Genomic DNA, 24606 nt, shown 5'->3' with positions numbered 1-24606 from the left:
TTTTCTGGCTTTCTGTGCTTTCCTCTCTGCAGCTCACTCTCTGTCTGTCCTGTTTGTCAGACTCCTATCCAAACAAAGCTGACTTGACCCGATCGGGTTAACTGGGAGCACAATTTCGACATGAAAACCACATTGGAGGGTACACAAATCCCATCTGTGTGCTGTTTCTACATATCGTTAGCTGCTTTAGTTTGAGGGTGTCAGCGGAGGATGGAGAACAGCTGGTTTCCTGTCCTGCATGTGACTTTCCTCTAACTTTACCTCGTATCTCCGCTCCCAAACATGCCACTCCCTGCTGATAGATTCGGCCCTGCCTATCCCACATTCCCACACACCATCACAAATGCAAATCTAGGTGTAGTCTGTGTTAGGAATAACCCAGATTGGGAGATTTCTAGCATTGTGGGTTCAGTGGTGTCACAAAACCTCTTTCTTCAGCACGGAAAGCAACAGAGGAATTCCTCTCTTTAAGCAGATTTCCACACATGGATTCAGACCCTGCATGCAAAAATAACCTAAAGGTAATACTGGATATGCAACGCTCCTATCACTCTCCAAAGCTGATGCTAAATCGTTAGCATGGTGCACAGGAAGAATATGCTGGTTTTAATTTTGAGGCCAATCTCTCAAAAACCTGCTGCACTCCATCGACCTTCTCGATTGATTTTATGGCCACAGACTAAAAACATCTGCCACCGCCGTGCAGAGCCAACAAAGACGACAATGTTATGAAAACAAAACAAGAGCACTGAAGACAGCAGAGAGGAGGACAATATGGATGGCAGTCATAATCCTGCAGTGCAGCATTTCCTTATCTGAACCTCCACACCCTCTCCACCTCCACCTCCACCTCTCCTATCTCCATCTACACTCTTTCCTCATCTGTCTCCTCGATGTCAATTTGTTCTTTTTCTCTCCCCATCTTCTCTCCACCCTCCGCTTTTTTTACACTTCCTACAGCGTCATACCTCACCCATCCTCCCCTGCAGCTGACAACACCCTTCCCTCCTTCCCCAGTATGTTGAGTTAATGGCTGCCGTAGCGTGCCTGTGACTTATCATTACCGCTCACGCCCTTTCTTCTATACCATCCAGTCTCTGATTATAACAGGATGCACAGGCCTACCTCTCAACTTAACACGTAAGTCAGAAATGTCAAAGGTGTCACAACATGCCTGTGATGCTAACCTGTAAGTTAAACCATGGCAACATGCTAACACTCCCAATGCTTTTATTACTTATGATTATATCTAATTAGCACCCCCTACTCAGGATGGGAAGCTACAACCAGCTAGCAGACAAACATGAGTATGAGCTGTGACGAGCAAGCATCAGGAAGAGCCTTTCCAAGAACATCATGTGTCCTTTCAGAAGACAAGAGGCACAAAGAAAGTATCTGAATGACAGAGGGTTGACATAAGGTATAATCAACCATTAACATGCAAACAAATGAGTTGAGAACATGGCACTGGAACCGTCATTACTGACTGACAGTCGTCTTAATTCAGGACAAGCCCAAAACAACAACTACAGTTTAGCTGTGAACGTTGTCAGCCGCAGCTATCAGTAATTTCAGGAAGAAAACAGGCCGAGATGTCGTCCACGAGCACTCGCAGATCCTCCGTTGTTAAAGTCTGCAGTCTGGGAAGCAACGAAAACGGCTCCAAAAATTTACCAGATTATCAGATTTGAGCAGAGCTGCACAGGTAGAAGAACAAATCCCTAATCAAATCTGTGAAATGGTGACAAGTGCCAAATGCAGGCTGGTTTTACAAAGAGGAACTCCCATTACGAGCAGAAACTAACCAATAAAGATATATTTAGTTTAGAACAGGTTGGCTCACACTCTGAACTGGCATGAAACACAATATGATTATGCAGCAGCGGCGACTTAATACCTTCAAGTTAAATCCTCTTTCTGTGAAGTGCTCGTGTTATTTTATATCCTCTGAACTTCTTTGTCGGGCCATGATTTAAACGCATGAACTGCATATTTTCTCATGTTTATTTACACCACCCAAATCCTCTGAGACATGTATATCTGAGGTCATACGTAGAAAAAGGGGAGTCGATCGAAAGATACAGGCTCTCCCCTGCTTCACAGGAACTCCCTGGTTTGGTGTAAATCACAAGGAAAAAGATGCAGCTCGACGCCTGAAATTAGTTTAATTTATTAGCGGACGGTCTGACCGAAATAGTCCAGTCCTGAGAAATGAAACCGCTGGGGCTTTCGGCCGACATGCAGGCAAACCCGAGCAGGAGTTCGGTTTCCGGAGGAGCTTTTCTCCTCAAAACCATTCACAGGGTCTCCTGTCGGGGTGCTTTGGTGCCGCTGTGACCTCTGACCTCGTCACCATTTGCCTCATGGAGCTTGTTCTCCTGATGCTCTCCCTGAGAGTCACTCAGGATTAAAACAAACAAAAGGTCAACGCCGCCGCTCGAAATGCAAAACTGAAAATGTCAGCTCACTGTGAGAGCAATTAAAGCGCCTGTTCATTGTTTTATGACCCTTATCCGTCCAGCAATCGTTTCCAGCGTCCATCAGGTCAATCTGCTCCACTCCCTCGCTTTCCCAGCACCACTTCGACACAGCAGAGCGACTCATCATCGTCTTTTAAATGCAGAAAAGCCTGCCGGAGCCTCCTCTCTGCCTCACACATTCACACCGCTTCAGTCATTCCACGGCGGCTGCTGCTGCTGCTGCTGCTGGCCCTGAGCTGCAGGAGGTTAAGTGTTTTGCTCAAAGTCGCTCCAGCAGCAGCTCTTACTGCGGACCGTCCACAGATTTCCTGCTGGTCTGAGCACTGACGCTACCATTGTGCAGACATGAAACTCATCGTGTGATGGATTCATCATTTATAAAGCTGAAATCCAAACAGTCTCTGGTGTTAGCGTCTCAAGTCTGTTAAATTTGCTTCTTTACTCTGTTGAAAATCTGGAATTTCTTAAGGATTTGGACAAACACAGCGATTCCAGGTCAACATCCAAGGCTCTGCAAACCCACAGAAGGCAGTTTTCACTATTTTTAATCAAACTTTGACTAATTATTGGGAAAAAATCAGTGACTGATAAAGCAAATATGTGATTTCTGCTGATTGTTTGGTTTGTTTAGAAGAAGAAGAAGAAACTAAAAGCATCTGACACTCATGACCTTCATCACAACTACCACCAAACTCCTCCTGCTCCTCACAAACACCCCATCCAATCATCCTCAGCTCGATCCACCCCTCCATACATCTCTCTGTCTGCATCTGCACCTCCTTCACTCCATCCATCTACAGATCTCCATCCATCATCAGCTCCATCCACCAACTCACAGCCCAGAATTTCCATTTCACTCCGTCCTTCCCCTTCGATTCCTCCCCTAGATCCTCTGTCTTCACAGGAAACGTCCTCCACCTAATAAAATTTTACAAAATAAAAGTCCTGCTAATTGCTGATAAAGTAGAACAGGGACTAATGTGATATCACTGCTTTGCCAGTGGGATGATTTATCTTAAATCTTAAGTCTTTGAAGAGCATCCTCAGAAAATGACAGCATGTCACTCACATCTCTCCGGTTTCAATTAAAAGCATCGTTTCAGCTTTCAGGCGGCTGCTGAACTTTCATGATATTTTGGAGAAAGCTGTCAAATCAACATCTATTCAAACTCAAAATGACGTCACTCCTCGAGTGTCGGTTCTGAAGAATTACTCCCATCTGTTGGCAGGATTTTCAATTCAGGAAACAACTGATTAACTCTCAGATTGTTTGGTGATCTGAGGTGCTGCCAAACATGATTTTTAGCAGTGAAAAAACGTGACTTTCACATACAAACTCCACACATGACACAAGGAAATACAATCTCATTGCTGTTACTAAACCGTGAAAGTACAGCAGATCTTGCACAAGCACACAAGCTCAGGAGATAAGTAGCAGCAGACATATCTACACCAAATCACGATGCAGGTGAAGAGATGTAAATCTCTCGGATTCTCTTCTGTTTGGTCTCCTAATTAAAAGATGATGCCACAATTCTACAATCATCTTCAAGCGCCGCTGAAGAAACAGCAGGATTTCGATGGAGGATAATCCTAAAATACTGTGCAGAAACTCTAAATCTGCAGTTAGTTTAGACACCTGCGTTCACGCCGTTTGCATTCAGGTTTGAAAACCAACAGTAAGAGAAAAGTTTGAGCTCCTCCAAACTGTCAGCACTCGTTCATTATCAACACGTTTCAGCCGTGGATCCTCGTCAGGCTTCCAAAAAGCCGAACAAACAGACTGCATGAGGAACGTCCCCTCATTGGTTGAACCCCCACTTAAACCCTGGTCAGATGAAGCGTCTTGTCCACTAACACCGACCTCTAACACGGCTTCATCCCAGCTTTGTTTGGTCTGGTAAGAGAGATTTAAAAAGACCTGATTAAAAAGAGCCTAAGACAGCACATAAAGCTCAAGAAACGATGATCATCAGCTGATAATCAGAATATCGGGATGATAATCTCTTCTGTGTGCGCACGACTACAGCAAGTACGGTAGGTCAAAGCTGAAAGCTGAGGTTTGTTTACAACCTGTCTGATCAGCTGACCACTCCTGCTTCCTGCATTTAGCCTTTAGCATGTGCGCCGTGTTCCCAGTTAAATATGGCTGCCATGTCCATGGTTCATCAAATGTAGATGTCTGAACCTGGAGCTCGAGGAGAACCCAGAGACGTATAATTTGACAAATTAATACTCAGTTAATCGCCGTCTCATTTGTAAATCTTCCTGATGCCGACATAATTGCGAGTATTCAGATAAAATCCTCCTCCAGCTTCTGTCTGATTTTAATCCCACGTGTGAACTCGACCCGATCGAACACGTCTGATCGTGAGCGGCGGCCACACCTGCCCCGACCCACCTGACACTCATCCATCCATCCATCCATCCATCCATCCATCCATCCATCCATCCACCAACCCTTCTGCTCAATCCTCCACCCTCCTCCAGTCAGTCAATCAACCAATCACCTCCATCCACCCCTCCTCTCCTCACCGTGCACTCCATCTCCTCTGGCTCCGGTTTGATCTGTATAGAGGGCATGTTTGTCCCGCCCTCCTCCTCTTCTTTCTCCTTCTTCTTCACGCACTGTGTCACCACTTCCTCTCGCTCCTCCTCGCCCGCTTCCTCCTCGCCCTCCTCCTGCGGCGGCCGAGGCCTGGTCGCCGGCTCCTCCTCTTCCTCCCGGGACACCGGCAGCGGTGGCGATGATGACGGCGGCGGCGGTTGCTGGGTCAGGGCGCTCTGCTTGGCCGGGCTCCTCTGCTTCTTCTGTGCGCCGGCGGCACTCTTCTTCTGCTTAGCTGTCGACTGGCACTGTGGAGAAGGAGGAGAAGAAGAAGCAGAACATGAGAGGAGGAAGAAGGGATTGCTGGAAAACACAGGAAGAAGAGCAGAAGGAAGGGACGGGAAGAGGAGGTGATGAGGGGGGAGGGGTACGGCAGAGAAAATGGGAAGGAACTAAAACTTCCAGGTCAAAGGAGGGGATTTAGAGGATCTGAAGAGGGAATGAGGAGCAAATTGGGTGGGGGGAGGAAAAGAAGGAACCAAGAAAAGAGGAAAGAAAATGTAAGAAAGGAAGGAGGAAGACAGGTAGGACAGGAAGCAAGACAGGAAGTGACAGGCTAGAGTTTGGAGGGGAAAAAAAAACATGACAAGCATTACCTCCAGTCTAAAAGCAGGCTAAAGAAAACCCCCCCTGAAAAAATCTCCCAGAACAGAGGGGGGATGAAAACACACACAGACACACAGTGTGGTGAGAAAAAAGATAGAAAATTAAAGGCAAAGAGAGAGAGACGGGGGAGGCAGAGAGACAAAGGCCTAATCCTGAGGCTGCCAGTGAGGGAATGAGAGTGAAAGAGAAATAACAGAGACTCTGAGAGGGAGCAGGGAGGAGTAGCCGTGAAGTGACCCCTCCCTCCCTTTCAGTGCAGGCAGGCGGACACACCCTATTCTGGAAGCCGAGCGAGAGACACACACTGAGAGAGAGAGAGGAGGAGGAGGAGGGGTGTGTGAGGAGTGCTCACACACTTGTAAAAGAACACACACCCCTTCTCTTCTTCTCTGTCTCCATTTTCTCTCCATGTCCACTTCCTCTCTCAGACGTTTGAACGTGCTTCTCCTCCCTGAGAGCGCCTGCAAACAGAGCTCAACGTTTCTAGACTCTGCCCGAAGGTTTCCCCTGAACGCAGCGCGAGGTGCACCGGCGGTTATCACCTGAAACGTGACGACACCGCCGGCAGATGTGAAACAATGTGGCATTTTTTCCACAGAGGCCTTTTTGTCCACTTAACAAAAAGTTTGCAAAGTCGTCGAAACACACGAAATGATGCAAGGACTTTGCCTAAAAGTTCAATGTGATTCTTCACGTTTGGCATCTTCGCCTGAAAAATGATTAATTAATGATCAAAACTGAAGCCATTTCCTTAAACAACAAAGGTGATTTAAACTTGCAGAATTCTTTCAACCAAACTGTTAAATATGACGTCTCATCTACACTTTGAGGTCCTCCTGCGTCCCGCTTGTGTCTGCGCTACGACCCACCGCAGGGTCTGTCATTGTAACTTCAGTTCCTTGGACTTCATCTACTTGAGACAGCCCACCTCCCATTTTCTCAGCTGGATATCAGGTCCTTTTGTGTTTAAATTGTGATGTCTAGACCTCTTAACACCTACATACAAATGATGCCTCCAGCGTGGACCACGCCCTCGGGAGTCAGCACCCCTACCTACAGAAAACAGGCCTTTGGGTAGGGGGCGCTCCTCAGGTATAAATGTTTGCTTTGGCTCTTCATTTTACCGCTCGTGCAATGATCGACCTTTTCTTTGCAAAGAAAATAAAAACCCTGTCGGCCGGCAGCAGAGAATTTCCACCGCAGGTCTCGACCCACAGTTTGAACACTGCTGATCTACAGCAGTGGAAGTTGTAAAAAAAAAAAAAAAAGGAGGACTTCCCTTCCGCTTCTTTCTTTTTCGTCTGGCTCTCTGAGCTCAGCTGCTGCTGATGATGTGAATGTGGTCACGTTTCAGCCGAATCCTTTCGAGTTGTGGTTTTCAGAGGAAGTCTGACTTCAGCAGATCTGCGCTTCCACGTTTGGGCTGTATTTCTTTCAGCCTGCGGGCCGCGAAGGTGACCCCGACCTGGCTGACCACCAAGCGATCGACGGCTGGCCCGGCGTGGATTTTTGTATTGATTGTGCCATCGTGTGTAGGTGAGCTTTAAACAGGAAGTGACAGAACGGGTGTGAAGCCTTTCTCACAGTGCTCAAATACATAAATGAGTTCTCTACTTCCTGTCTGCTGTACAACCCCCTACCTATAATGGGAAATGTAGCGCTGCGTACGTGAAGATGAGGGGCGTTACCATCCATATCCTTTAAATATTAATACTGATGCCGATTACTGTGTATTTAGATCATCTAAATGAACAGAGACTCTATTTATTGAAGTAGTTTGTGTCGTCTGTCAGCATAAGAAGCATTTCAAACCTGCTTCAGGTGGGTCTCACTCCTGCACAGTGTTGGATAGATTCACTTTAAGCAATGCATCATTAGTTTTGCTTGTGAAATCCATCACATGTTGTTGTTGTTGTTGTTGTAGCAGAGAAAAAGCTTAATTTGGATCAGACTCAAGTGAAGCAGAGCAACGCTGTATTCAGTACAGCACAGTAAATTTACTTCCTGTACTTTCCGTTTGAGTTCAGAAATGGCAGCAGAATGATAAAGAAGTACAAAAGCAGTGCAGGAGGAGTACAGTACAACACACGGCGGCTGAGCGTTGTGTCATCTGATGCACGCCAACCGACGCATTACCAAACAATGAGGATGGATGCGCGCCAAACGCTGCACGCATGGCACCTGCAGAATAAGCAGTCATGGTTCGGTAGCCAGGATGGAGTGTTGATGTATCAAGACGCCGAGCAAACAAAACAATGAATGAGAGGATTTTACTGCACGTAATGAGCTGCCGGTGTGTTGTCTTTCAGGGAGTTCAAAGGGAAAGTACCGAAAGGTTATACATAGTTAGAAAAGGAGTAGTAGCATGAGGTCACAGTAATAAAATGTCTTCTTTCACCCGCACGCAGCTGTTGATTCATGAGCGACGTCTGCGGATAACATACCGATAATCTGAGGGTTTCACATTTTGTTCCACAGCGTAAAGTCGATACGTCAACTGCGAGCGTCTGGCGCTCCTAAAAAACATTCGTCAAGCGTGTCTGCTGGTTCGACAACTGGATCTGAACATCGCTGCAGAGCTGAATTTCTGCCTTTCTTCATGCAGTGAAGAAAAATCCAGGTCAGTTTAAAAATAATCGCTGGACGTTCACCAGTGATTTTTGTTTATTTGCTTGCTGTGTTTTCGCTCAGCCCGGGACCGCGCGCTGAGGCTCGGCGGCGGGGTGCAGCAGGCTGGCATGTGACCCGGCTGCAGTGGATTCCACAGCGAGGTGTGGCCTCAGTCAATCAGCCTGGGTGTGGCTGCAAGCAATACCCCTCCCACACACACACACACACACACACACACACACACACACACACAGGATCACACTGGTCTCTCAGTCCCATTGTGACGGGACAGAGCCCCCTCTGTGTCTCCAAACAAAGGTAAAGGCAGCTTGATGTCACACCTTCCCCCCCAACCGGCCACCAGCACAGAGCCAGGCTCTGAAATGACACCACACAGCCTCCATGGAGCGCCTGAAAGCACCTCGCTTTATTTCCACGAGTCTCCGGACAAGTCTTTTATTCTTCTAAGTGATTTCCAACACCGCTACCTTTAGGCCGCCATTACTGCACATTCAACAATCGCACAGGAAGAGATCCGTGTGAGAGTCTACAACAACAGCAGCAGGAAATGGACCACAATGCACTGCAGCTACAAGACCGATTACACTCCAAGTGAGGAGTGCAACTTTTGATTCGTTTTATACTTATACTATGTGTGGATTTCCTGTTGTTAGGAAGTACTTTTACTTCATGTAAAAGAGGAAGAACTTCCTGTCTGGCTGTTGATATAAAGCAGGAGTGCAGGAAAAAGACCGTGCAAAGCTCCTGTTACACATTTAACTACGTGTAAATTGTAGATGCAACAGTGAAGAAGAGTTTGTGAATTAACCATCCGGACTTTGAAGGGCGCTCCAGTAAATGCTCCTTTGTCTGTTATCTTCAGATACTTGATGTTTTTAACCCTCTTCAGCCATCGGCCACGTCTTACCGGTCTTACTCCGCAGTGGCAGCATGAATAAAAATGGTTTCCATCAACAATCAAACCTGAATGAACTTCATCGCCTTCTTTCTGCGAAGTCTCATCAAGCCGTAACAGCTCCTTTATCTCACTTCGCTGCGCTAAATCACATTCTGCTTTCTCTGTTTTCCTCATACCAACATTTCAGAGGGTGGTTTTCACAAATGAAAAACAGAATTTCCTAATAAATCAAATCCGGCGCTTGTCTGCCAGGCGTGATACGAAGGTCTTCTGTCAGTTGTGAAAGCGCCGTTGTTGACTTTTTTAGGTGAGCATCAGACAGTCTTGGGGAAGGAGGATTTGTTTTTGTCTGCTGCAGAGAGCTGAAGGCTGCGGAGGGGCGCAGCTGAAGGGCAAAACTCCACCGGAGGCTTTAAGTCAAGCACATTCCCTCAGTTCCAACTCTTCGCTGAAATTTCCACCAGAACCTGTTCTGATGCATTTTTTTCCTGACGTCAGAAAAGTGTCACTGTAGGACTCGTCGTAAACCACAAGAGCTTTTAAAGCATTTTAAGATGTAGCTGCCTTTCATCCCTCAATTTGAGCCTTATAAAAAGCCACCTTGACCGTGCTGAGTCTAAATGGAGGAAGCTAACATGCTAGCCTTGTGTCACCATCCAGTTCTGCAAATAGATCTTTTTATAAACTGCTGCTTACTGTCCCTTTAGTTTGCAAACAGCTGACTGTTAGCAAGCATGCTAGCATGGAGAGTTCAACCCTGTGAGCAACAACACAGGTGATGTTAAATGCCGCATTAGGTGTTAGAAGGTGTGACTAGCATTAGCATGTTCCCAGCAGGCTAGCATGTTAGCAGTTAGCGCTCCCAAGCTACTGTTCAGCAGCTCGCCCTCCCAGAAGTCAAATATTTCCTGAACATGTGCGGAATAATTTCAGGTTGCTAATGAGCAAACTACCAACTCTCATGTTTTATGTCATGTACAAATTAACTTATGCAAACATTAATTCATGATTATAGTTATTAGCCTAAATGTACTCCAACTGTTGTTTCTGTTTCCTTATGCAGCAACAATTTCAGAGTTAAAACTGAATATGTGATCAGGTCCACGGCCTGAAATTCTGCTTACTTCTCTGAGCACTTTTATGACTTGTGAGTATCTTGTGCAGAGTCCAGAATAAATCCGCTCAAAATATTTTGGATTGGAAGACTGAAACGCTGCAGCCAGACGTGGATCGAACAGGATTTCCAAATAATTCCTCAGCGTTTGTTTTAACCTTATCTGGAGCTCCAGCTAGGTGGAGTTCAGACGGAGCCACGTAAGCAGTAAATCACAGAAAAAACACACTAAATTGAAATTTTAAGTCGTCTGAACTTTGTGGAGCTGTGCTTCAGCACACAAACCACACCCATTCCACCACCCCGGACAGAGTGAAGCAAACACCGGGAATCTTTTGCAAATCCGGCTTGATCCACATCTGCTGGTTGACAAGGCAGTCAAGGGGAAGGAGTAAAGTGAGGGGGCCAGGAGGTGTGAGTGTGTGTGTGTGTGTGTGTGTGTGTGTGTGTGTGTGTGTGTGTGTGTGTGTGTGTGTGTGTGTGTGTGTGTGTGCCTCTGTGTGTGTGTGTGTGTGTGGAAGGAGCAGCGCTAACGAGCACTGATGGTGAGGGACTGTGTGAGTGTATGCGCATGTTATGTGTGTGTAAATGAGGAGTGACAAGAGTACGTGAGTGTGTGCTTCCCCCCGGAGGAGGGGTCCCACTGTGGAGTTCCAGGAATAAAAAGGGTGGGGTGGGTGTGACCCCGTCAGCCTCTGATCCCACCACAGGAAGTCGGTATGGGGGTAGAGAGGGACAAGGAGGACTGGAAACAGGCAGACGGACATGGGACTCTTTCATGGACACGGTGTCGAGGAAGCGTTTAGTTCCAACAGAGTAAACAAATAATAACAAAGCCAGTCGACAGCGAGCTAAGATCCAGGGTTCCTGATTGTTGTTGAAAGAAAATAGCTGAAGTCGGCTCTGAGGGGCTTCAGACCGGCTGGGAAGCAAATTTTAAAGCTGGCTTGAACGCATATGAAGTCAGAGCAAAGACATGAGCGGACACCAGCCGATGCTAACTCACTATAAGCGGCGCAGATTGAAGCAAAGATGCATCCACACGAGCTAACGCAAAACATTTTGGATCATGCCGAAGCTGCGTGAATCCACTTTACGAGTAAAGTGAAGAAACACAGAAGGTGTGAACCTTCATAGCTAGCGATAGCTAACATCTGCACAGTCGATACGCTGGCTGTTTGAGGTGAACAAACACAGGCTGCTAACGCACAGGAGTTCAAATTAAAGCGAGGCTACAGTTCACGTTGCGTTCAATCTAATTGCATTACAAAAGTTGCTGGATCTAATTAGCATACGTGTGACATCACCGCAAGATGCTCATTACAATGCGAACTTCAGTCCATGCAGGCTAAATTCAAACAAGGTGACATGTTTACTTGAACACTGAAACGATTGTTTTCCTTTCTGCGGCTTCTTATTGGAAACACGTAAAGCTAAGTACGGCGACGCCACTCATGCCAGGACATAGCCAGTCTCACCAGGTGAAAAGCTCCCCCTGGTGGACAACACAAACCATTTCATTCTTCCTTTTGTGATCGTTTCTGCGTTTCAATTTTTGCTTTTGTTTATAGATTATAGGAACCCATGTCATGGCGCGTTCCACTCAGGGCAGCGGTCGACATATTTTAGGAGGAGCCTCTTTGTTTGCATTCATTTCACTGACAGCAACCACGAGCACCCAGTGACAACAAACACGATGAAGACGAAGACGATGTAGCCGTCCACTACGGGATCTGTGTCTGGGCTTCAAAAAGGCCAATCTCAACCTTTTTAAAATCTATTTTTATCCGGTGAAGGCTGACTGAGCGTGAACTGAACACTCGGCTTCATCCTCATACGGTCCCACACACTCACACCCGGCCTGTTACTGCCGAGCCGGAGGCAGCTGAGGAGAGGAGTCACGTTGCAGGTGTCCGAGGACAGTTTCCATTCATGTCCCCTCACCAAAGCGCCTCCACGGAAACAAACATCTCTATTTGTCTGATGTGAAACGGTGAAAGCAGAGAAGACAGAGATGACGGAGACCTGACAGGAGGGGGGCTGGATGAGCTTACAGCAAAAAAAATGACAAACATTTCTACTTAGTATTCATACACTCGTAAAAATAAAGGTTAACAGCAGGCTCAGGTTTGTGGCTCTTCTTCTCACCTGTGGCTCTGTCTTTAGTGACAGCCAGAGAAAGGAGGATTTTTCAATAAAATAACATTTATGCAATTATTTACGCCAGTCATAGTTCTTGCATTATGTTGTCTTAAACTGCAAAGAATGATGTAAGCGCGTTCAGATAATCTTTCCAGAAATGATGTTCCTGCTTTTGCTGCAACCTTCTGCTGCGACATGGACCATGAATTGTTTCCAGAAAGACCTCTGCTCACAGTCAAACACCCGAACAACAGAGAAACAGCTAAATCTCAGTTTGCAAAGAACAAAACAGCACATCGCAGCTGACATCTGGAAACGAGTGCCCGGTTTCAGCCGGTTACACCTCTGTTCTGTCATTTCCTGCTCTCTGATCACCTCAACTGCATCCAAAATCATAATTTAGCTCTAATTCTTTCATCAGACAAGAAAGCGTCAAACAGTCTTTTAATCGCATCTCAAAAACAAAGATAAATAGAGCGATGTGGCAGCTGCTGTGATGTGTGATCGGCTGCACTGACCTTTAAAATCAGACACTAACAGAGTTAGAGGTGACTTTTGCAGAATCTCCATTTTCTCCATTTGCACTAAAACATCCAGCAGGCGCTTTAAGATTTGTCTCTGGGAGAGAAAAACTCTGGGAACTTGCAATTTAGTAGATAAAGAAAATCTGAAATGTTTGCAGCAGCCATATTTAGACGCACTATCACACTGTGGAGTAAAAGCACGAGCTGAGCTTATTTCTTACAGTGTGTGAGAGAGAGAGGGTGGGACAGAGACACTATCTGGGTCAGCGCTCTCCTCCCTGTCACTGCTGCCTCCCTCCAAACCCCCTCGGCCCTGAGCGTGTGTGTGTGTGCGCGCGTGCGTGTTTTGGGTGGGGGTAGGGGGATTGCCCGAGTCAGCCACACTCTGTTCGCGCCCCCACGGGGTCCACACGCACACACACATATGCACACGCACGCGGTTCACGTCTGGTTATGCCCACACCCATGAACGCACATGTAGCAATTTTCCCAAGCAGCACACACACACACACACACACACACACACACACACACACACACACACACACACACACACACACACACACACACACACACACACACACACACACACACACACACACACACACACACACACACACACACACAACATTCAGTCTTTTTCATCAGAAGTGCAGATGAAGATAATTTGGCTCCGTCTGGCTCCAGTTTTCCGTTTCTGTCCCCCTTCAGACTCAGTTGCCTTTAATAGTACTATTATTTAACAATGCAGCAGCAGCAGCTTCACTTTGGGGTTTACTGTCACTTGATGTAACTAAGATCACAATCAGCATGAGAAGAGGGAGAGAAACGACCAAAATAAAAGGACAGGCAGGAGGTTTTTCTCCCCATGATGGCTCATACTGCTGTGGGTTCAATCTCAGTTCAAAGCGCCGTCTGACATCCTCCCGACACGCCGTCGATAGCGCTCAGATATAAAACAGTCATTTGTCAGCGCGCTGAATGCAAAAGCAGTTGAAGCTCAGGTTCGGCTTTAATGGGACGAGGTTATGCATCTTTACAGATTTTATGGCATCTTTAATCGGGATTATTTGGACACATTTCAGAGGAGGGAGGGAAGTAAAGGGACAAAGCCAAGGTGCGGCAGGAGACCCGGGTTGGTTACAGATTGACCAGCAATGGGAGCACAAAGTCACTCCAAACTCCAAGTGGCTTCATTTATTAGCTGCTCCTGAGGGCTGTTACTGTTGATTCCAATTAAAAGGCTTTGTTTTGGCGTTTGGCACACATGATCGGCACAAAAATAAAAGCGGTACGGCCCTTTTTGGAGTAACTCTATCGATGGGAAAGAGAAAAATACACTTGAGGAAAGGTCGTCGATTTACAGACAAGCCCAGTTCAAGTGCAGGTCAGGAAGGTTGGGGAAACTGGCCAATGAAGTGTCTATCACCTGTAGTCCCTGATGGGTTTACCTGTAAGTAATTCACATTTAATAAGAAGCTGTAATGAAAATAGAGAAGAGAAGAAGAGAAGGTGGAGCAGATCAGTTAGGAGAGGGCAGTGAGGCCAGTTCCCATTGGGCTCCAGGGTCCAAACATTGCACAACTCATGTAACTGGAGTCCCTCACTCACACACACACACACACACACACACACACACACACACACACACACACGCTCCTCCCCTTACAGCCTCGGCCCTGAGAAGCAGGAGGACCCCCTTTAGGGAAGGAGGCTTCGAAGGAAAATGAAGGAAAACTCAATGTCAGTGTGTGTGTGTGTGTGTGTGTGTGTGTGTTTAAGGGTCAGAAGCTTTTGGCCTGCACTTCCTTTATATAGACACACACACACACACACACACACACACACACACACACACACACACACACACACACACACACACACACACACATACAGCCACACACACACACACCCTCTCTTTGCTCACCCTCTCCTCCCCTCTCTCATTTTTCTTCCTCCTCTTTACCTCCGTTACTTTCTGTTGCTCTGTGTGTGTGTGTGTGTGTGTGTGTGTGTGTGTGTGTGTGTCTGTGTGTCTGTGTGTGTCTGTGTATTACGCACATTGTGGAGACTGTTTACATGGTCACATTTTTGTCCATTATGGGGACAAAGTCCCCAGTACATAAATCATTACATTTTTTGGGAGAAGACTTTGGTTAAGGTTAAGATAAGGGTGTGTGTGTGTGTGTGTGTGTGTGTGTGTGTGTGTGTGTGTGTGTGTGTGTGTGTGTGTGTGTGTGTGTGTCTTGGTTAATAAGTGACAGGCAGCTGGGTGTTTGGTGCAGCCTGGTTTGGAGCTGAAGGGCCATGCCACCAAAAACCTGCAAACATGAACCACATGGTGCTGTGAAGGAGAGTTCAGGGGATCACTAAAGGATCCAAACTGAACCCAGATCAGGACATCTCTGACTTTCTGACAAGAAATATTAAGAACTTCTTGTTCTCTTTGAAATGAATGAGGAGGCTGCAAACTTGTAAGCAGTCCTGAAGTCTGAACATCCGAACACATTCCTGCTGAACGGACGTCTTTGGACAACACTGTGACGCTCATGCATTCATTCACCCTCAGCCGCTGCTCGCCATGCTGCCGTGGCCCGAGGCTCACGGTGCCAAGCAGCGCCATCACTGTGCTGTCCTGCAAGAGGGGAGCAAAACTCTGAGAGGAGAGGAGAGGAAAAGGAGCGAGGAGGAGAAGGGAGGAGCGAGGGGAAGGTGGAGTGTAAAGTGAAAAACACAATGGTGGAGAGACAAGAGAGACAAGAGGAGTGCAACTTTTCTCACCCTCTCTCACACAGCTGTGACCTTACAAGCATAACTCTTCCTCTTCCTCCTCCTCCTCCTCCTCCTCCTCCTCCTCTAACTCAAACGACTCTCTCCTCTTCATAACCTCCTCACAACCCTTCACTGTCACGTCTCAGTATCCTCTTCATCACCGCAACATGTTGGTCATAAAAACCAATTACTCAATTAGAGTTATCAGAAAGCAAAAGAGGTGATCACATGACGCTGTGGTGTTACATCATCACATGCACGCAGCTGTACGGCCATGCCTCAAACTTATCTCCGTCCCCAGCCACTCCCTGACGGTTTCACCCCCCCGACCCCTCCTCCAGCCGAGGACGGACCACTGCCTCTTAAAGGGACAGGGTCCTCCTGGGAGGACAGGTCGAGGCCGGAGCTGCTCCGACGCTCGCTGGACAAACACGAGAAACCCAAACAGAGATAAGACGTGCTGAGCGGACTGAATCTTACAAGAGCTGAAAAACTTTACAAAAATGTAACTTCTGGTATTGTTTTAAAAAAAGAAACAGTGAAACTAACTTTTTACTTCCTTCCCATTTTACAAATAGCAACAGATGAAACTCATCATCATTCAGGCAGCGGCCACACTCGGACACACACGGCTGAATTTCACACATCACAAATATGAAGAATGTTTGTCTGAACGCGTCGCAGCGGGAACGCAGGAAGGACTTTGAAGTGCAGAAGAAGGTTCTGTGACGACTTCTGAGGAAGATGAGGTCAAAAAGGGCCAAAGTGGCGTCCTGACTGCGACTGTGTCACAGTGAAAACCAGCCAACCCAAAGCATAACTTACCGTAACGTCTGTCAGAGAGCCTTAAGAGGGAAAACTGAGTCATAACAGCAGAAATGTAGATTATATGGAATCCTAGTCTTTCCAAAATCAGCATATTTAATGTGAATTTAGCAGAATTACAACAAATTCTCAGTCTGATTCGACGTCTGAGACGACGACGGGAATAAACACGAGTTTGGTCATTTTCACTGTGAGTTCATGTGCAGCAGCCGGCCACCATATCATTAACTTTTCATGATGACTGTAAGATAAAAACCTAGCATCTCCAGCAAGTTTCGCACCATCAATGTGACAAATGTTTCGTGAACACACACACGCACACACACACCCCTTATCTAACTTGGACCGAAGTGTAAAGAAAGTCAAAAACAACAGCAGACGTCTGCCCGTCAGGAGGGACGGGTCAACAATGACCGGCCAGAGATGTTTACCGGCCTCAGGGTCAAAGGTCACTGCTGTTGCACAACACTGGCTCTCCAGCCGAAGAAAAGTTAGCAAAGCCGGAACAGGAAGACGCAGACAGATGTGTCAGGAAGTCGACTCTGATGTCACAGGACATCACAACCAATCAAAATTTTCCTTTTGCTTTATTTTCCCCTTTGAATGCAAACACTTCGAGCACAGCCACAACTCTCAAATCGACCCTTAATGTCGTCTCACCAGAAGCCGTCACAGCATCACTTTCCACCGAAGCCGACCTCCAATGGCCGTTGGACACCTGCGCCAAAAGCTTCGTGTCATTAACTAACTTAATTAAGGAAAAGCGCTGCAGGGAGTTTTCTGCGCCGCGGGGAATGTGACTGAGGCGAGGTGGGAATCGCTGAGGAATCCTGTAACGCTGGTTCATCGGCAGGTTCCTGGAGTAACCTCTAACGCAGACGCTGAGCCACAGATCGGTCGTTCGAGGTTGGCTGTTTTAATCATCCCTGCAAAGGCTCCACATGCTTCTGTACATCTAAGATTAACAACTGTTTTATTCGTTTTGTTTTATTGTTTTCACCCTTCATTTTCAGACTTATGAGTTTTAAATTGTTTGTATCAACAAGCTAAAGCTAAAGCTAAAGCTCATCGTCTTGGTTTTACTGCTGTGCGCTCCAGAACGTAGTGGAACATCCTGCAGCTAAAGGAGGTGGAGGAGGCCAAACCAGAGCTTAAAGGAGGGTGAAGAGCTGCAGAAGGTGCTCATTCTTTGCATGTTCCTGCTAACACGTGGTCGGTCAACGCCCCCGTTGTCCGTGCTCACTGCTGCTCTTTGTGCGTCTGCCTTCGCCAGATGTTACCGTGATTTTCCGGACCGTTCCCACGTTGACACACTGGATTTTTTGTTCTTGCTGTTCAGACTCAGATCACTTGGCCTCTTCTGGAGCTCGGCCGGTTGACTCACGCTGCTGCTGATTGGCTCTTTTATGGCCGACAGATGCTGCTCGCTGGCCGCCGGCCAAACACGACCCGTCTCTGTGGGAGTGTTTGTAACTGCGATGCGGTGACTTCAGACCTCCTCTATGATGTGTTTACATTATTTTGTCTACGTCAGCGCAGGGACGTGCTATTGTTTTGTGAGTCCTTAAAATGCAGGTCAAAATACACACCCACACACACACACGCGCACACACACTGTATACATGCAGAGAAGCACTGGGTGTGTCTCCATCTGGCTGGCAGAGAGAGAGAGCTGCCTGGCTGTTATCACGCCACACCCTGTTGACGCAAAGCCGGCCACCGCTTCCCTACACACCCTCTTATCCACACAAACACACCAGACAGAGTTAGTGCACGAAGTTAAATACATTTTAACCCAACCTACACACACACACAGACACAAACACACACACACAGATGCCCAAACCACTAACTGTGGTCAGAGCACTTCTCCTCAGCTCACACTGAACTCAAAGCTCTTATAGACGAGAATTAACCTCAAACACGAGCGTGTGCAGACAACATTCACACGATTTACTTTGTGGGACAAACAGCAGAAACACACGTCCCCCGTCCATCAGGCGGACTTTATCAGGAAGAGACCGAGAGCCGCTCCACCTCCTTCTGACTCAACTGGTTTCTTATTATTATTACTGGTTTTGGCTGTTTTTTGAGGACGCATTTAAGATTTAAGGGACATCACCAGGACCAGAAGGCTGGACAGCAGGGTCCACAGTAAAGGTCTTCACTGGGCTTCTTGTCTGAGACCAAACCTGGGATTCGAGTCAGGCTGAGTCTAAATTAAACCGGGTTTATTCTGATCTGTTGCCCAATAACGCGTTTATTCCTGGTCACATGTTGTCAGCTGATCCCGCGAACACCTTAAAGCATACGAGGCCTTCAGGGTCCTGTTCTTCAGCTCAGGTCTGTGTATATAAGCTGTAAACGTGTGCAGGTCCAAGCTGCATTACTGGAGAAAAACATTCAGTTTTTCTGATCTAAGGTGTTTCCTTCAGGTGTAGCGCAGGTTAAAATGTCACATTTTGCTCCTGTTTTCAGCCACAGCTGTTTGGTGGAGCTGCTGGTCTTCCCTCTCTGCTCGTGACTATTCAGGTCAAACATTTTGGATCTGGTATAAATATCCTCAGGTCTATTTCAAACTTTTCCTCAGCGCCTTTTGGGCTTTCTGAAAATCAGGCGCAAATCATGTTGTGTAGATTTTCCCTGTGTCTGTTTTGGAACAGATCAGAAGTTTTTTTGGCCAAAATTGTGTGTTTCGATTGATGTTATTATAAGTGGTTTTAATGCACATTAGATGAGCAGAATCAAATCACAGCCTTTCAATTCACAGCTCCAAACAGGAGGTTTCCAGCCTGTCCGAGTGACTCACAGTTTGAGAAGTGACTTTCACACGTGACACACAGGAAACTGGTTTCAGACCGGGTCAGCAGGTGCGTGACACCTTGCATACTCAACACTTGGATAAAACTGATCCTGTGAGGATTCCCAAAGTCCATCAACACTGACAAAACCACAAAGTGCTGATCCAGGTGTCATTTCCCACCTGGACTTCTGCAGCTCCTGCTGCCAGCAGACCTCTGCAGACGGCTGCAGACTCTGGTGCGACACTGCAGGGCAGTGAAGGGGACTTCCACCTCCAAGCCGCCGTCAAACCGCGGCGGACGCTGCCGCCCCGTCACCCTGCAGATCTGCAGTCACCCATCTCGGTCGAGGCTCTTTTCTGTTTTGACCCTGCGGTGGTGGAACGAAACCCCCCCCCCCCCCCCCCCCCCCGCTGTAGTCAATCAGCCGATCTCCCACCACAGAGCGAAACCCTTTACCACACTGGAACACCCCACGCCATCACTTCCTTCAACAAACTTAAAAAAAGCGCTGTAGTTCTTTAAGTTTGAGAGATGAACTCAAGGCACTGCACTACAAAACAACCGCATCAGTGCCACCTTAGAGTTCATGTGCCTGTCTGTCTGCATGCATGAGCTTTCTTCATGCAGGGTCCTGAAAGCGATGCGTTTAAGCTCCTTTATAATTTCACAAAGCAGCAAACGGACGCATGCTGTTTTTCTCCTGCTGCTATGAAAGTGCAGAGTAACGTCTTGAAAACAGAAAAGCTCTCACTGAACAAATGTAATGCTTTCACTTTCCTCACTCCAAACAAATGTTGTCATGAGTGACTCACAGAAGGAGACGCGCCACCCAGCGCTCCTCGCTGGCCTATCTGTCTCGGGACTCTTTTGTTGACAGCAGCGTTGCAGAGGAGGATTCCTGGGACTTTGGTGGGGCAAAATATTAGATCACCACTCCCAGTATATGGACTGTGACTCCTGTCTGCATGATCCAGCCTACGGTTTGAGGAGACACATAAAAGCTAAATACAAACGATCTCTTTCCAGGAGAGACCTGCGAGCGAGCGGTCATGTGACGATGAGGTCATGTGATAACGATAAGCTGACCTCGACCACCTTTAACCCTGTTTTCACTTCCAGCTCGATCTCCAGTGGCTCCACTGGTGTAAAAACAAACACGGAGACTTCTAAAAGATGGAGATATAAGATTATATTGTACAAACAGAAAGTGGGATGATGGTGGTGAGTGTGTAAAACGTTTGAATGACAAAGTGAAAGTTTCCCTCTTTCTACTGCTACCTTTGACCCTGATAACTGCTTTTGTCGCCGTGTGAGCGGAAATCAATTTCCTCCCTTCACAGTTAAGGCTGTGCATTATTGGAAGTGTAGTTAACTGATAGCAGTGCACCACTGAGCATGCTCCGTGTGTGTGTGTGTGTGTGTGTGTGTGTGTGTGTGTGTGTGTGTGTGTGTGTGTGTGTGCGTGTGTGTGTGCATGTGCGTGTGTGCGTTCATCTGAGAAACTACAACCTGATTATCTGATCATCTCTCTCTCCCCCATCATCATCTCTGCTCTCTATCATTTCCCACTGCCTCCATCTCCCACCGCACACACACAATTTCAGACACACCCTCTCCACCTCAGCCTCCACCCAACCCCCCTTCACCACCTTCCTCCTCCTCCTCCTCCTCCTCTTCCTTCACTCCCTCCCTCCCTCCCTCCTCCCCCCTTCTCCCCTCCCACGTCCCCTTTTCTTTTCATTGTGGCCGTTTTGGCAGCGTGGCCGCGGTTTCCATGGCGACGGGATTCTTTCCCCCGTTAATGACTGTGGTGTGGTTGGTAGGGGGTCACTCTCCACCACCACCACCACCACCACCACCACCGCATCATGGCCTAATCTGAGGTGACACGGCCAATATCCTCGCACAAACACACACGGGAGAAAAACACACACATGCACGCACACGCACACACACACATGTCAACACGAGCATGCAGCAAACATTCACCAGGGAATGTGTGTGCGCATGCAAACACACACACACACGTTCGACAGGGCCCACCCCTCACCACCCCACACACACTCATTCACATAATTCAGTCACACATTCCCACCAGAAGCACACATTCAGCCACACTGAACCCTCCAATAATGAACCCTCACGCACACACACGCACACACACACTTCCTCTCCCTTGAACATCCAGTACCAAAGCTCCTCTCCTTTCCCTTCGCTAACAGAGCGCAGACCTCTAAACTCTGGCTGTTATAACTCGTTCAAAGGGTAGAGGTGAGGAAGGTTTAACAGAACGCTGCTTTCTTAGCCGTTTCTAATAATCAATCCATCTGACTTTGTCGTTAATGATTGTTTTTAAGTATTGGTTCCACTTGATCTGCAGGGCCATGCTTCTCCGGCCACACCGGGCTCCATTAACAGGCCTGGCACAAGCCAACACCCTGCAAACCAGCTAGCCCATTAGCCTGTCAGCTAGCAGCAGAGCAGTAAGTGAGCTAGCAAACAAGCTCACCAGCCAAGTATATATATGACACAGAAGACACTTAGATTACACACATCACTGCTAAACCACAAAATTTAACTAGACAAAGACTGACATGTCAACGGACCAAATGAAATAAAGTTTTATTTTCAATTAACAACCCCTCAAAATGCTGGGAGACTGTAAAACATAAAACACAATGTGACAAATAAAAAGCAGTCCATATTACAGGAGCTGACTGAGGACAAGCTTCACCTCTCTTGTGCTGAAGCCAGAAATCTCAAAGACTGAACGTCAGCGAATGAAAATCCAAAGAAATGTGTGTAAAGACAGCTGTGGGTGGAGGGTCATGTGTTGACTGGGAGGTAAACACCGTGACCGACACTCTGCTATGAATATGTGGCTCGCCATGCATGGAATTTCAGTGTTTAAGTGCGCTTTCACACACAGTCGGCCAGTAAACCAGTTACTCAGCCACTGGACGAGAGAGCAAGCCGGCGAGCGACATTTAACAAGTCGGCTAAACAAACTGCTGAACAGCCGGTAAATAACAGCCAACAAGTCAATAAAATGGTCAAAAAGCGAGCGAGTGAATGAGCCAGCAGGTCAGCCAGGACTTAATCTAATCTCTCCCTCCATGGAGAGCCTGTTAACAGTCATGATGCCGATGCTGGACCCGAGACCGAGAGACCGTGACCCAACAGAGACGAGGAGGAGGAGGAGGGGGAGAAGTGAAGAAAGACTTTCCAAAACCCAAACGAAGCCTTTTAAGTTTTATGAGACAGTCAGAAAAACACTGAGTCACTGCCAGCTCAATCACAGAGCGATGCATAAATAAGTCCCGCTTCACACGTGTGAGTGAGCTCACCAACGAAACGATTCGTTTTTCTGTCCACGCCATCAGGCCGACCAAGGAAAATCTGTCAGATTTTCAAATTAATAAACTGTTAATGTGTTCACAGTGTTTGGGTAGTTTTAGGGCGACATGTGGGGGGAAAATCCAGTTTGGCTGCTTAGCTGACCTCCTAAAATACAAAAAAGGAGGAAAAGGTGCTTTAAATGGAGCTGTTCATGTAAAACTTTCACTTCCTGTGGCATTTTCAGAATAAAAGCTTTCGATCCAAGCTTTTACAGTGAAGCTTGGTCAGAGGCTGAGCCAAATCTATATTAAGGCGCATTTCATCCCTTTTAATTTGATGTTTGTTCTCTTGTATTTTTAGTGACGCTCTAAACCCTCAAAAATAAACTTTAAATGATTTTTTGACATTTTAGATTTTACATTTATCCCAAATTAAGCTCTTTTTGTGTCCCACATTAAGAATATAAGGATAAATTCTACCTTCAACCTCAAGGCACTCACATATAAACTCCAGGAACTGATGGGTTTCCAGTGTCTTTGGAATAAACAGACGGAGAGCTGGAGAGCCGAGATGTTGCCACAATCACCAAACATACACGGATGACAGATTAGCACATTAAGACGGCAGAGTTAAACTGTCACTTCAATGTATAGTCAACACAGATGGCTACCGGGCCGGCCAAGCTGCTTCAAGGAGCTCGGTACGCGTGTAAACAAGCTCGCGGAGGGTTTATTCCGACTCCACCACCACCTTCCACGCTTTCCTCTCCGCCTCGGTATTTCCACCTCTTTGACTCCTCTTGTCGTGTTGGGGGGTTCGACAGACGGAAAGAAAAAGAGACGCAGGCAGTTCGGGCGTGTTATTATTCACAAACAGTTGCCAGTTTGATGCTTGTTTACAGCTTAATTCCAGCCAAGCCGAGTCAGACTGAATTGGCAGCGTACTTCAAACCAAATCAAATTTAGCGTGTTTTCATGGGCCAAATGGTGAAGCCACAAGCTTTCACTGCTGCAGTGTGCGCAGGCTGGCTGTCTGAGCTCTGCCACACCTTCGCTGCCATGTGCCTCCAGCACTCCCACTTGATATCTAGAGTTGTGTGGAGGCCTGATGTTGGCCTCAGATCTTAATACGTGCACATCACTGGACTGTGCATGTCCATTAATCACTGCAGCTTTAATTTTATCTCTGTGACTGCGATGGCTAAAAAAGTGAAGTTTGGAGTTTGCACAATTTTTAAGTCTATTCACATTTGACAGTGTTTATGTCAAAAGCATCGACGGCACTGATTTTCAGATGTTCTTTACATATTAATTTGTTTATTTTTATTAATGTCAGTGTCACCTCCAGACCAGTAAATGGTAGACTGGAAACTGAGGCGCAGGAGGAGGCCTGGCACAGACAGAGCTGCAGTCTGCTTCTAATCCTGCAGCAGTGCATCTAGTAACAGAGTCAAACAGTCCATTATGACTTGAACTGGATCCCAGTTCCACCAAAACTGGTTGACAAAGGCGTGCCAGGAGTCGAACAGGGGACTGTTTTGTTTAAGGATCTGACAAACACTGAGCGCGACCCTCCGGTCCAGACTATTCATCTCTGAGGAAAACAGATCCAGCACACCTGAGAGGCCTCCATTAATATTTCTGACTGCACTGATGGAATCCAGCCCACATCTCATTGATGCTTCACGTGATTCGTTTGTGGTCCTCCATCACCTCCGCTGCACTCACTGGTGACAAGACGATATCTGATATCTGAATCCACTCCAAGATGGTGAAGAAGACAAGAAACCAAATCAAGGTCAGACGTTTGAAGATGAGTCTGTCGTGGACGCACTTTGCTTGCTTACTCTTATTCGCTGGGATA

At 47.1% G+C, this 24606-nt stretch overlaps 1 protein-coding gene across 2 annotated transcripts in view; it reads right to left on the bottom strand.

The window, feature by feature from the left end:
* The window catches only part of klf8 (Kruppel like factor 8), a 53802-nt gene that overhangs the window by 20469 nt on the left and 8727 nt on the right, over positions 1-24606 (bottom strand). For both annotated transcript variants that reach the window (XM_070982230.1, XM_070982232.1), the window contains exon 2: positions 5016-5336. In XM_070982230.1, coding sequence (XP_070838331.1) covers positions 5016-5336 — 321 coding nt within the window. The remainder of the gene's footprint in view (positions 1-5015; positions 5337-24606) is intronic.

This window comes from Chaetodon trifascialis, chromosome 16 (genome assembly GCF_039877785.1).
Source record: "Chaetodon trifascialis isolate fChaTrf1 chromosome 16, fChaTrf1.hap1, whole genome shotgun sequence".
Lineage (NCBI taxonomy): Eukaryota > Metazoa > Chordata > Actinopteri > Chaetodontiformes > Chaetodontidae > Chaetodon > Chaetodon trifascialis.
Note: the sequence above shows the minus strand (reverse complement) of the source record. Positions and strands in the feature narration are given on the sequence as shown.